The sequence below is a fragment of the Peromyscus maniculatus genome, chromosome 8, assembly GCF_049852395.1.
Source record: "Peromyscus maniculatus bairdii isolate BWxNUB_F1_BW_parent chromosome 8, HU_Pman_BW_mat_3.1, whole genome shotgun sequence".
Taxonomy (NCBI): domain Eukaryota; kingdom Metazoa; phylum Chordata; class Mammalia; order Rodentia; family Cricetidae; genus Peromyscus; species Peromyscus maniculatus.
Genome location: NC_134859.1, coordinates 70,125,648 through 70,140,069, shown reverse-complemented (window position 1 = coordinate 70,140,069; position 14,422 = coordinate 70,125,648). Strand labels below are relative to the sequence as shown.

The 14,422-nt window shown below is 37.6% G+C and overlaps 1 protein-coding gene across 2 annotated transcripts in view; it reads right to left on the bottom strand.

Moving 5' to 3' along the window:
• Nucleotides 1–1,226: 1,226 nt before the first annotated feature.
• Taf15 (TATA-box binding protein associated factor 15) overlaps nt 1,227–14,422 on the bottom strand; it is a 34,039-nt gene continuing 20,843 nt past the window's right edge. For both annotated transcript variants that reach the window (XM_006995300.4, XM_076543034.1), the window contains exons 8-16: nt 10,736–10,770; nt 10,102–10,134; nt 8,598–8,707; nt 6,325–6,454; nt 4,986–5,078; nt 3,576–3,657; nt 3,382–3,470; nt 2,692–3,259; nt 1,227–1,553 (exon numbers count right to left, since the gene is read on the bottom strand). In XM_006995300.4, coding sequence (XP_006995362.2) covers nt 1,514–1,553; nt 2,692–3,259; nt 3,382–3,470; nt 3,576–3,657; nt 4,986–5,078; nt 6,325–6,454; nt 8,598–8,707; nt 10,102–10,134; nt 10,736–10,770 — 1,180 coding nt within the window. In that variant the 3' untranslated portion in view covers nt 1,227–1,513. The remainder of the gene's footprint in view (nt 1,554–2,691; nt 3,260–3,381; nt 3,471–3,575; nt 3,658–4,985; nt 5,079–6,324; nt 6,455–8,597; nt 8,708–10,101; nt 10,135–10,735; nt 10,771–14,422) is intronic.

Sequence of the window (14,422 nt, the reverse complement as noted above, 5' to 3'; positions counted from 1 at the left end):
CTCTCAACTCCCGCTTACTGGTTGGATAATAAATTGCAATTATGTATAATGAAGATGTTACAAAAGGTGATGTGCAAATGAGTAAGAAGGGGCATTATTTTAGATAAAATGGCCAGGAAAAACAAGGAAGAAAATGGTAGACTATAATCTAATGCAGTATTAAAAAAGGATCAGGCCATATAGTACCTGAAAACACTACACAAAGATGTGCAAAGATATTGAAGCAGAAGCCTATTTGGTATGACCAAGAATTATAGGGCCAAGGTTGAGATGTGTTAAGAATCAGAATCTCTTAGGTTCAGTATTGCCACCCCTCAAAAGAGGGATGATCACTATGGTTGAACAATAAGCATGAGTGGACATTACAGTATGAGGTTGGTGAGAAAGACAAATTCTGTTGGATCTTGTAATTTAGGGAGAGGAATTTAAGTTATAGTCTAAATATACCGCAATATATAGCAATATAGAATATAAAGCAATTCAAAGAGGGGCTGGAGAGAGATGGCTCAGCAGTAGAGTGCTCACTGTTCTTGTACAAGACCTGGGTGTGGTTCCCAGCATCCACATAGCAGCTCACAAAAATCAAGTTCCAGGGGATCCAAAGCCCTCTTCGGATTTCCACAGGCTCCTCTGCACATGTGGTGCAGACATATACACATAAAATTAAATAAACATTAAAAAAAATAAAGTCACCAAAAGTTTTAAAAAATACTGACATATAGTATTATAACTTACATCTTTAAATCATTTAGCTGTGTAGGGAGACTTGTGAACACACTATTACAACTGTCATAAAGAGACAAATGTAGCTGGTTATCAGAACTGTCCAGAGTATATCTAGTTGTAGTGTATATATTTGAAGGTAGAATCAAAATGGCCTGCGTATGTACAGGATGTAAGTTAGAAATCAAGAAATTCTAAGTTTTGATCTGATCTGACCTGGGTGTACTGGTAAAGACATTAGGTTAGGAAGAGTAAGAAGAAGGTGATTTGGAAGATCAAATATTCTATTCAGTACTTGCTAAGTTTTAAGACTTAAATTCCTCAGGTGATTCTGACTCTAAGTCATCCCAGAGAACCACTTCTAAACAAAGCAGGAGCTCAATAACTATTAGTTGGAAATAACAAGTTATATTTAAATTTATTTCGGTAATAGTGGTTTTTTAATTCTGTAGGGTTAGTTTGCTGTAACTGAGTCCAAAGTATAATAAACAATGTACTCAATGTCCACAAAAAAACAAGCAGCTTTTATTGTAGTATTACAAAACACTTTCCATTTTGGCAATATTTTACAACGCACTTAGCTTTAAGGGTTAGGAAAGAGAAGGTGGGAAACTAAAAGGGAGAATTTCAATGGATGTTTCTAAAAGGAAAACTGCCCCAGCCCTCCCACCCAAATAGAAACCCAAATGTCAATTTCACTACCCAAGAGGCCATGAGGAAAGCAGCAGGCAAACTCTTGACAATTCCACTACGGATCATGTCAGAGACAGAGGAATTTTCAAAACAGTCATCAGTACGGTCGGTTGCGCTGATCATTTCTGTAGTCGTTTCTAGGGATGAAAAATAAAGACCCAAACTAAATTCTAGGTTTTTTACCAATGGAACATCAGATATTTCTTTAGAGTGCTGGTGACCTGTACCAGCTAGATACTTTTTATAAAAGCTGGAACTACACCTTATTTCTGTATCCCAAGAAAGTATTCCTTTTTTGAGACAAGGTCTCTATATAGCCTCAGCTGCCCTGGAACTACTACGTAGACCAGGCTGGCCTCAAACTCAAAAAAGTATTCTTAATAAATCTAATTCATCACTTTAAGACTTAACAAAGTTTCTTAAAGAAGTTCGCTATCCATCAACTCTAGTAATTTTCCGCCTAGACAAAGGACTAACAAAACCACTGTAAATACTTCTAAATATCTACTATGCCAATTATCCTAGTATCTACTATGCCACAGATCCGTGGCACAATGGAATAAGCAAACTTTTAAAATTCACATTTTATGTATGAGTTCTGTCACTTACTATGTGCGTGATCTCAGAAAAGTTACTAAATGTCTAACTGTTAGGAGACTGACACAGGGACCAGAACTAAAGTTGTATAAAGACACTCTACAGTATTTGCCACACAACAAGTTTATGAGAACTAGGCTATTAGTAATATCTAACAATTATACAGTGCTTTCTATGGGCGAACAACTGTTATAATCTCATAAAACTACAAATTAGATATTATTTGCTCCATTGTACAGATGAGGCTACTGATGCTCTAAAGGGTTATATAACTTGTCTAAGGTCACATTAAGATGGGGAGCAGAAGCCAGGCAACTTGACACTACAATATGTAAGTACTATACTAACTAATTCTCATTAGCTTATACTATCTACAGCAAATAGAGGAACTTGTATAAGGAACAAGTGCAGGGGTTGAAAATCCTCCATGATACTCTTAATTTAAATATCAAGTTATCTCTTCATCCCAATTTTCTTTAGCCATGAGAAAACAAAGATTTATTAATTTACAAAATAAAACCAAAATTTTAAATTATTAAACAAGGAACTAAACATTTTCCTGAAAGATATCAATGGGATTAAAGGGGAAAAAAAAAAACCAAAACCCAGAAAATAGCTTGAACCCTAAAACCTAGAAACATTGAGGCAAAGAGATCACAAGTACATTTGAGTACTCACCTTCCTCCCATTTTGCCTCCATAGCCACCTCGGTCTCCACCATAGCCCCCACCTCGGTCTCCTCCATAGCCACCACCACTTCGGTCTCCACCGTAGCCTCCACTTCGGTCTCCACCGTAGCCTCCACTGCTGCCACCACCACCACCACTTCGGTCTCCTCCATAGCCCCCCCGGCTTCGGTCTCCTCCATAGCCTCCTCGGTCTCCTCCATAGCCTCCTCGGTCTCCTCCATAGCCTCCTCGATCGCCTCCATAGCCTCCTCGGTCACCTCCATAGCCACCTCGATCTCCTCCATAGCCACCCCCTCGGTCTCCACCATAACCACCTCGGTCTCCTCCATAGCCACCTCCTCTATCTCCACCGTAGCCGCCACCTCTATCTCCACCGTAGCCACCTCCTCTATCCCCACCATAGCCCCCCCCACTTCTGTCTCCACCATAGCCCCCCCCACTTCTGTCTCCACCATAACCTCCCCCACTTCTGTCTCCACCATAGCCACCTCGGTCTCCACCTCTGCCCCCACGACCTCTGTATCCCCTTTCTCCACCGTAGCCTCTCCCCCGGAAATCTGCAAGGTAAAATTACAAACCGATAAGGCCAATATTAATGCAAAGCCTCCCCAATGCTAGTTAGAAGACAAGCACCTCATACATGCTGTTGAAGGACTACCTAAAGAAAAAGCTGGCCTACCTCCCCCTGAGGGACGCGAGTCCTCCGGCCTAGGCTCATTGCACTGATTGCAGGAATTCCTTCGAGCAAAATTCATATTTCCACATGACCTAAAGAAGGGAAATAAATGTTCCCAAGTCTCCAGTAAACCCAGAATCATTCCTTATACCCTCTAACTATATCTCTACACCCACCAAAGTAAATGGCATACTTACGGATTAGGGCAAACCCAGTCCCCATTCTTGGGGTCTCCACCTCGCCCCTGAAAACCTCCACGGCCTCTATAGCCTCCACGGCCTGGAGGGGGATAAATTAGAAGTGAAAAATCAGCAGCAGACATTAACAATAGACAGGAAGAACATCAGATGAAAGAAATAAAAGAATAAAGTGCCCATTAATACCTAGACAGACCCCTTCAAAATGGGGTCTAATTCTTGGAGGTTTCACTAAGAAATGCAGGAAATGATAAGAATGGCCCTGGTAAACATCACAGTATAAACACCACAGTAAAAACCCTTCAAAGTCTACTTTTCATAATAGTCAACATAGTTTGAGAATTTCAGTTATAAAAATTAAAATCTATGTAGTAAATTCCAAAGGAGAGGAAATGGACCCAATTTTTAAACAAATTAAGAAGCTGTACCGGGGAGCTTAAAAATTGGGTCAGCTCTGGCAGTGAGACTCAGCAGGCAAAGGACTTGTTCTAAGCCTGAAAAACTGAGTTTGTGCAACCACAGAATGCATGTGCCCACACAAGTAAGTGCTTTTAAAAAGTGAGATCAACTACCTAAGTAGGTTCAATTAAACAATTGTTCCAGAGCTCCTTTACCACAGCTGTAGAGCGTTGCAAAGGCATTTCTACAACCTTTCCTACCACTTTCTTAACTACTGGAACATCCTCATTTTAAGATAAAAGGCAGACTTGGAGAGATACCCCAGTGGTTAAAAGCACTAGATGCTCTTGCAGAAGACCAAGGTTTGACTGCCCAGCATCCATATGATGGCTCACAAGCATCTGTAACTCCAGTTCTAGGGGATCCAACGGCCCCTTCTGGCATCCTTGGGCACTAGGCATGCACATGGTGCATATACATACATGCATGCAAGCAAGCCATTCATGCAAAAGCCAAAAGCCAGGCGTGTGTGGTGGTGGTACACACCTTTAATCCCAATTGGGGGTGCAAGGTGGCAGAGTGTCAGAGGCAGGTGGATTCTGAGTTGAGGCCAGCCTGGTCTACAGAGTAAGTTCCAGGATAGCCAAGCTACACAGAGAAACCTTGTCTTGAAAAAAACCAAAATTAAAAAAAAAAAAATTTTTTTTTTATTTTTTTATTTATGGGGCTGGAGAGATGGCTCAGTGGTTTAGAGCACTGGCTGCTCTTCCAGAAGTCCTGAGTTCAAATCCCAGCAACCACATGATGGCACACAACCACTTATAATGCCCTCTTCTGACATGCAGACAGAGCACTCATATACATAAAATATATAAATAATTTTTTTAAATATAAAAAAGGGAAGCAAGTAATTCCATGCAAGCAAGGACAGAACAGACACAAATTCAATGTATAGCATTTGGGCCTTTTTATTTATTTACACGATGCTGAGAATCAATGTAAATATCCTACCTCGTCGTCCACCTCCACTTCCACCACCTCTCATGAATTCAGGCCTTCTGGTAGCAAACGACACTTTAATGATGTTTCCATGGAATTCTTTTCCTAAGAAGAAAAACAATTCTGAGGCTGAGCAAGGTGGTACACACCTATAATCTCAACAGTCAACAGGCTGAAGCAAGAGGATCACTGAGATTTTGAGGTCCCAGCTTCAGCTAGACAATTAAGACTCCTTTTCCAAAAGGAAAAGGAGGGAAAGAAAGAAGGGAAAAGGAGAGCATTTTAAATAAATGCTACAATGCCACATCATACCTCTACGTCCTGACAAAATAATAAGACTGTCTTGGCTTAGTTTCAGAAGAATAATAAAACACACCCCCACAGAAACTCAAATATACTACTGTTCTGTGTTCCACAATAGTGCTACATATAACCCATAATCTACATAAGAACAGATCTCCCCATAAGCTGAAAGACAAAGAAAAACATCTAATATTTTTAATAGTAAATGCAGGCAAAAGTTTGTTTTCCAGTGTTGAAGACTGAACCCAAGGCCTAATGCAAATACTCTACATAGCACTGAGCTATATTCCTAATTCCTGTTTAATATTTTATATAAGGATCTAATTTGTAGAATTGTCAACTGTGTCACCATTTATTTCTTAAAGGGAATTGGTGTATGTACATGTGCATACACATGTAGTTAACTATATATATCCACACATATGCATGAATATGGGCTTCGTAGTGTGTTTATAATTTAAAATAAAACTAGTAGACAAGATTGAGGTTCAGATTTGAATGTAAAATTGTCCACAACAGGATCATGTTTGAGCACTTGGTCCTCAGTTTGTGGCACTGTTTGGGAAGTTTGTAGCATGTTTTGAACAAAGCTGGCAGATGTCAACTAAGCCAATTTTCTATACCTGTATCCGGGTTAGAATTAATGTGCGAGGTAAGGGAACACTCTGAACTATTCATCTTATTTCTACAAGCATATAAAAGCACACACTTGTATTCTTGATCACTATTAAACTGGAAAATAACCATGATCTCACAGAATATGTTTTGACTTTCAGATTAGGAAGAAAACATTTCTGAAGTATATGAATGGAGCTAGAGAAATATTCAGCAGTTAGGAACACTGGCTACTCCTCTAGGACCCTGGTTTGATTTCCAGCACCCACATGGCAGCTCACAACTATCTATACCTCCATTTCCAGGGGATGTGATATAATTCTTTGGGCTTCCAAAGAATTGCACCAGCTGAACAAATGTCTGCATGCACAGCTATCCATGCAGGCAAAACACCAAACACATATGTAATTTTACATACAGGAATGAAGCATACCATCAAACCAATCAATGGCCGCCTTAGCTGATGGAGGGTCATCAAATGATACTGTTGCTTCCCCTTTTGGCTTTCCCGTGTCTTTGTCTGTGTAAAGATTTATCATTGGTTTTCCAGTCTTTTTGTTAGTCTAAGAAAAAAAAAATGACCAAATTGATGTTGTATTTCAGGAATAAGTGATCATGTATCATTCAGGTAGATTTTTTTTCAAAGATTATTTTTAATTATTTGTATATATGTATGTATGTATTATGTATGTGGTGTGCATATGAGTTCAAGTCCCTTCAGAAACCAGAACTGTCCGATTCCCTGTTGCTGAAATTTCAGGAGGGGTAAACAGCCCAAAAGGGTGCTGAAAACTGAACTCAGGTCCTCTGGAAGAACAGTACACGGTCTTCACAGCTGAGCCATCTCTCAAGCCAGGTAAAGATTTTTAAAAAGGCATCCACACATCTATACTACAAAGTATTATATACTTAATATAAAAATGGAGTTATCTGTAGGTGTGGTTAATGAAAACTTTCCATGCTACAGTTATGTGAAAAACAAACTATAAAAATTTTGTAAGGGGCTGGTCATGGTGGTACATGCCTTCAATCCCAGTACTTTGGAGACAGAGGCAAGGTTGATCTTAAGAGTTTAAGGCCAGCTTGGTCTACCTAGTGAGTTCCACAACAGCCAGAACTTTACAACAACAATAACAACAACAAAAAAAAATCTTTTAAGGGCTAGCACAGGTGAGGGTCTGGATCCCACTTCCACAAAACAAAACAAAACAAAACAAAAACTAACAAACAAAAAAAACAAAACCCAACTACTCCCAAACCCTAAAAAATAGTATGCTGTTTATGTGCAATTTATTTATGTGCAATTTATTTAAACCCATAAAAATCAAATGTGGGAGCCACGCACGCCTTTAATCCCAGCACTTGGGAGGCAGAGCCAGGCGGATCTCTGTGAGTTTGAGGCCAGCCTGGGCTACCAAGTGAGTTCCAGGAAAGGTGCAAAGCTACACAGAGAAACCCTGTCTCGAAAAACCAAAAAAAAAATAAAAATAAATAAATAAATAAATAAATAAATAAATAAATAAATAAAAACAAAATCAAATGTGGATGTTTCATAAAAGAATGCATATTTTGTAAAAACAGGAAGAATCTTTCAATATTATTATTAAGGAATACATTGGGCTTTGGCTGGGATGAGGGTAGAAAACAGAATTCTACTTTATTAAAAATGTGTGGCCAGCCATGGTGTCTTGCACCTCTAATCCCAGTACTCAGAAGGCTAAGGCAGATAGAATGTGAGTCTGAGGCTAGTCTGGGCACAATGGGAAACCCTACCTCAAACAACAAAGAAAAGCTCTGAACTTGTGTGAGTGTGTTTCATGTTTAAATTTAAAAACAAAAAAACCAAGCAAACAAACAAACAAAAAATCAGTAATTCCTCAACAAGAAAAAAAAATGAGTAATTTCACCAACAACCAAAACAAGGAATAATGAATGCAAACAAGTACTTAACCCTGCTCTAAAGGCTGCTTTTCAGTTCAAGATGAGAGGTACATGCATGAAACTAAGAACAATTAAGTGAACAACAACAAACCAAATGCAAGATGATGGATTAATGCAGTACAGACATTAAGCATAAAAAGAAGTTGTTATTAATAACTTTAGTTTGCATATATTTCAGAATCCAGGAATGAAGATTAAGCACAGGTAGAAAGATAAACATGAACAAGAAATAAAATGTACTTAGTGTGCTCTTTAGGTTTTTTTTTGTTTGTTTGTTTTTTGTAAACTTGACTCTAGCTAAAGTCATCTGGGAAAAGGAACTGCAATTGAGAAAATGCTTCCATCAGAATGGTTGATGACTGATGTGGGAAGGCTCAGCCCACTGAAGGAGTTGCCACCTATGAGCAGGTGGTCCTGGGTGGTGTAAGAAAGCAGGCTGAGCAAACCAACCATGGGGAGCAAGCAAGTAAGTCGTGTTCCTCTTCCATGGTTTCTACTTCAGTTCCTGCCCTGACTTCTTTCAATGATGGACTGTGATAAGCCAAATAAAATAAACCCTCTCCTCCCCAAGTTTCTTTTGGTCACAATAGTCTATCACAGTAATAGAAACCTAAATAAGACACTTAGCAAAGGCCTATAGACATGAGGTAGCACATGCATTACAGGATTTAGATAATGCTTACTACAGTATACACAATGTAATGCATGTATCTTAATTAAAATATTAATAATTATGAAATCTTCAGTGTGACACTTTTTACTTACCTTGATAATTCCTATTTGCTTAAAGAATTCTCCTACTTGATCTGTAGACACACCCTCCCCAAGTCCTTGCACAAAGATTGTGTTGTTATCTGAATTATCAGACTCTGAATCTAAGGGGAAAAAATTACGATCAATTTCATGTACATATTCCTTGGTTTTACTACTCCTGTTCAGTAATCAAAACCATTTATTGACTAGTATTGTATTGCTTCTAAGCCCCAAATAGAAGGACCAATATGAAATCTTATATAAACATGCAAAGTATTTATAGTAGTTGTATGGAAGATAAATTCTTACAACAAAACTTCAGATAAAATGCAGGTTACACTTTGAAATACATATAGACCAATGAAGGGAGATGTTAAAAATATCGCTCTTCAGATCCAGTACTACAGCTCATGAAGAGATGAAGAAATTAGCATACCTTTCTCTGAAGAACTTTCAATCATATATAGTCATATGACTGACTAATCAATGCTTTTAAAAGGCTTTCTAGTACAAAATTCCCCCAAATTGGACACTTGACTCTCAAGTCAGCTAGCCAAGCAGAATTGCTGGTTTCCCATTCACTGCAAAAAGCCTTGTATGTATCAGAAGGTAAGAGCACCTGGTACACACACCTTACCTTACACGCACACTTTTGGATTAGTACAACAAAGTAAGAAAGTTGTATAAAAATTCAGTCCATCAAGGGATAATTCAGAAATTGCCATCCATATAGAATACTTTGGCATCTTAATAAAAACAAAAGTTCTGATTTCAATATATATTAAATATTTTTTACTCAAATAGATTTTAACCTCTAAACCATAACTTTCAAAAGGCTCCAAAAGCAAATCTACAGCCTTGAATTCATCTAAAATGAAAAGCCACATAAAATTAGTGCCTTCCACCCAGAGAAAGACAATTCTCTTATGCATAAACTCAAATTTCTTATACCTACTAAAATTACTGATCTAATGTAAGAACTTTTTTATCTTATTACTATTATTATTTTTTGTTTTTTTGAGACAGGGTTTCTGTGTAGCCCTGGTTGTTCTGGAACTTGCTCTATAGCCCAGGCTGATTACAAACTCAGAGATCCGCCTGCCTCTGCCTCCAAATGCTGGTATTAAGGCGAGCATCACCAATGCCCAGCTGAAAGAGTTTTTTCAACATATCTTCTTTTTTAACCTCTATGTTGCTACGATAGCAAATTTCTCTTAAGTTGGACTGCATTAATACTAATAACAGCAAAAATTTGAATGTTTCTTCAAATAAGAAAAAGCACAATAGAGGAAAGCACAAACCCAGCAATTTCTCTAGCAAGCTTTCTAATCAGACCTCCTGAATTTTTATTTTTTGGTATTTTTTTTTTTAAGAAATCAAATTGCCCTGATATGGCAGCACCATTAAATTAAATTAAATCTCCCTTTAGTATTTACTCCTCCAAACACATATTCCTCTTTCAGAAGTGAAAAACTGACATTATGTAACTGCAAAACTAAACTATCAAGAATCTTACCAGCATCTGGCCTGGGTCCATAATCCCTGTGACCTAAGAGAGAAGAAAAGAAAAGGCTGTCTAAGGCAACTCATTTGAAATTAAAAGAAAGATGGTAATAACCAAGTATGTAAAGTCAATACTTTCAAATCCTTCAAAGTCAACCATCACAGGTTTATAAAATAACTACATAAATTTTATTATTAAAAGTTTAAGAAATCGAGATGAATGTCAACATTTCCTTAATCTTGTCCAAGACGGCACCCGGCCACTTCTGTCATTATTCTAGTATCACTTTTGTCAAGAACTGATTGTAAAGGCTGATTTGAAACCCCTAATAATTTAAAAACACCATGTCAGCTACCTTTATAAATGAAAAAACCTACTGTCAAAACCCAGTGAAATCCTCATTCATTGGTCAGACTCTTTCATGCAAATGCACTGTGCAGCAGAAAACCCATTGGACTATTTGAGATCAGTTTTGGCTTTTAATATTTACTTTGGAATAAACGTGTATACAGAGTATTTTGTAATGCACACTACACACCAGCCTCAACAGAGTAAGAAAGGGCTTAGACTGCATCTGCGGGATATTGGTGGCTTTTAGATTTATATAGCATTTCCACTGAAACATTTTGGGATACTCAGCACTTACCACCAAAATTTTTGAAGCCACCGCGGTCACCACCACTGCAGAGGAAAAATTGAAGAAATGATTTCTTCCTTAAGTCTCTAATGTGCTGAGCCCTGGGCTCAATCTACACTTAACTGTCACAAGTAGAGTGCCTAGGAAAATAGTAGCACCACTAACTTTCCAGTAAATTCCATTTCAGAGTTCAATGATTCAATCTAAGTGTTTTCTTAAGGATTTATTTCTACAAGTTGCCTTTTCACAGTTACTATAATATACTTTTTATGTTTAAAAAAAAAAAAAAAAAACAAAAAACTTCCAAACCTCGAGCCAAAAGGTTATTACTCAAACCATAACTTAAAAAGCTGGAGGCACAGCATGATGAATGTGAAATTAGAGCAAGTATTCTTTCCCAAGGGGTATTTTTGAAATACGGGGGGAAAAGCTAAAAGACCAGAGGAATAAAAAGCAAGTTAGGCTTTGATAGCATAACAGGAAATGTAAAAACCTGAGTATAGATTCTGCTGTGATATTAAATTATAGTTGTATGAGATGAAGTTCTTTAAAGTGATACATAAATTTAAACAAAAATGAGCCTGAATGAAAGCAGTCTTAGTATTTGAAATTTTAAAGAAAATTAATAAATTAATTTATAAAATGAAGACTAAAAACTCAAAACTGCTCTTCTCCATTATCCATTATAATATAAGATCTTTCCATATCACAGCTGAGGTTCAAGTTGCCAAATGCTCTAAGCATCAAAGCAACAAGAATATGTTAAACAATGCAAATGCTCCAACATTGCAGCTGCCCACAGAATGACTTTATTTGGCAAAGTCAGGGTGTCAGTTAAGTCAATGGTCCTTGTACACACAGCTTTATGTAACAAATCTAAGCAGCTCATACTAATTAAGAAAGTAAAACAAAACAAACAAACAAAAAGAAATTCTACTTATCCCATAAAAGTCTGTTTCTCTTGACTGAAATACATAGTATTTCTAAAACTTAGGTGCTGATAAAGAAATCACACAAAAATTTCAGGAATCTGATTTGCTGTTCATCTTCTCATGATGCCTGAAGAGATCTGCTTACAAACTTCTGCTCTAGTAATTACCCAACTCCAGATGGCTTTTCTGAATCATCCAATGAAAACTACTGGCTAAACGAGAAAGCTTTCTCTTTCATATTTTATTATCCTGACATAAAGATATTTTGCCTTGTAATCAACTTAGGTACAGACACGTGTTTTAATTTGCTTTTAAATTGTGTAAATCCCAGAAAACCTTTATAGCAGGAGAATAAAGCTAGTTCAAGGCTATGGAGACAATATTAAACTGAAGTCCTTCAGACACAGCTTTGTATTTAAAATTACTATTTCAACACAGTACCTAAGTCTTCCCTGTACTTTAAATGACAGGTATATCATTGCCACCTCTGTAAGAAAGAGAAGCTAGTCATTTTCATTTTGAGACAGGGTCTTAATGATGGTCCTGAATTTGCTATGTAGATAAAGATGACCTTGAATTCTTCATACTTCTGCTTCCTCCTCAAGTGCAATTGACATGGGGGACCCAATACAGCTCAGGTTAAGCTGTGGAGAAAAAAGTCCCCCTTCTTTTGAAGTACTGGGGATTGACCTTAGGGCCTCATGCTTGCTTAAGTAGGTGGTCTACTGTTAAGCTATACTCCAAGCCCTTTGAAAATTATATTAGAAGCCAAGGTTCCCTTAAAGATGAACCTCAGAATCCCAATGACAGACAAGAAGAATTACTGAAAATATCAAGCCCACTTTTCTTAAAAATTGTATGATGTTTAATTTCTTTGTTTTCTTGTCTATGGTGTATACATGTATGGGCATGTGCTGCTGTGCCTGCCTGTGGAGGCCAGCCGTCTATAAGGAGTCTTCTACCATTCTTCACTTTATATTCTGAGATAGGATTTTTTCACTGAACCTGAAGCTCATGGATCAGCTACACTGGCTGGCAACTCAGTCCTAGGATCTTCAAGGCCTCTCTTCCCAGCTCTGAGATCACAGGTGTGTGCCAGTATGCCCATTTTAGGAGGTTAAGGTGTTTAAGATGAAGGCAAGAAACTAGAAGCTATGTGTTAGTAAGATACATCCTAAATGCTTTGTTGTCAACAAAACTGCTGATCTGACCCACAATGAAAGGAAAATATGCAATTTTATATATAAGGCAGACTCATTTCCATGCTGGCCAACAATACAACTTTGAAGAATTTTAGTGGTGGTGGCTGTTTTTGAGACAGGGTCTCTCTACATAGCCCTGGCTGTCCTAGAATTCACTCTATAGACCAGGCTGGCCTCAAAGTCAGAGATCTACCTGCCTCTGACTCCTAAGTGATGAGATTAAAGGTGTGTGTCATTATGTGGCCTGGCTGAACAACAATAAAAGATGACTCAGTGGTTAAGAGCTACTTTCAGAAGACCCAAGTTCGGTTTCCCAGCACACTTGTTCAGCGGCTGCATATAACGGCCTATAACTGTAGCTCCCGAGGATCTAATACCCTCTTCTGTCTAGGCACCCTATATGGCAAATATTTACACAGATAAATACAAATAGAAAAATTTTTTAAAGGTACATCCTCTAAAAGGATATATAAAAACATTGAGTTTCTTTCTTTACAAAACTTGGTTCTACATCCTTACTATTCAAAGGGAAGCACAGCATAAAAATAGTTTAAGAGTGTCTCAGAAAAACTCAGGCTCTCAGGCTCCATACAATGATAATTTACATTTCATTAAGAGCTCCAGGTAGTTCACATGTATATTTAAATCTGAGAAGTACTGATCTAAATGTTTACATTCAAATGACATTCAACCATTTTCTCTTATTATTTTAAATTTTATACTAATTATATTAAATTTTATAGTAATTATAGTACATTCCCTTTATTAAGAAATTTATTGTATTAACTCCAGAAATAGGCTTCAGGGAATATTCATTAGTACTAAGGAAGATATTCCTGTGACAAATGTTTCTTTCAAACTTGCTGTTAAGTTACAAAGTTCTTTCTTCCACATATTAAGGTCTCATTAGGAAATTAAGACAGAAAAGTATTTCAACAGCTGAGTCAAGATGCTGCAAATTTGTTTTCAATCCCAGCAATAGAAGCAAACACGTGCACATAAAGAATTTCCCAAGATCATTTTAAGGTAAAGCAGTGGAAATACTTAAGAGACATATGCATCTTCAATTTAATTGTCTGAGCATCCTTACATAAGGAAACTTAAAGACATGGGTCTTCCAAATTCAAAACCACCATGAAAAGAGTACTCTAGAGTAGACTGTGGAGGTTTCAATGTGACAGCATCATATATTTAGAAAAGACAGATTCAACAGAAAAAAAAACCTGGGGACTGGAAAGATGTTCAGTGGTTGAGAGCACAAGCTGCTCTTCCAGAGGATCCATATTCAATTCCCAGCACCCACATGGCTCACAGCTGTCTGGAACTCCAGTCCTAGTGGATTCAACACCCTCTTCTGGCCTTCATGGGCAATGCATGCACGCAGTGTACAGACATAAATGCAGGAAGAATACCCATGCATTTAAAATAAAAAGTTAAAAAAAATTTTTTTGAAGAAAAATTTTGTGCGCCCCCCCACACACACCACCCCCAAGACAAGGTTTCTCTGTGTAACATCCCTGGCTGTCCTGGAACTTGCTCTGTAGACCAGGCCGAGCTAGAAC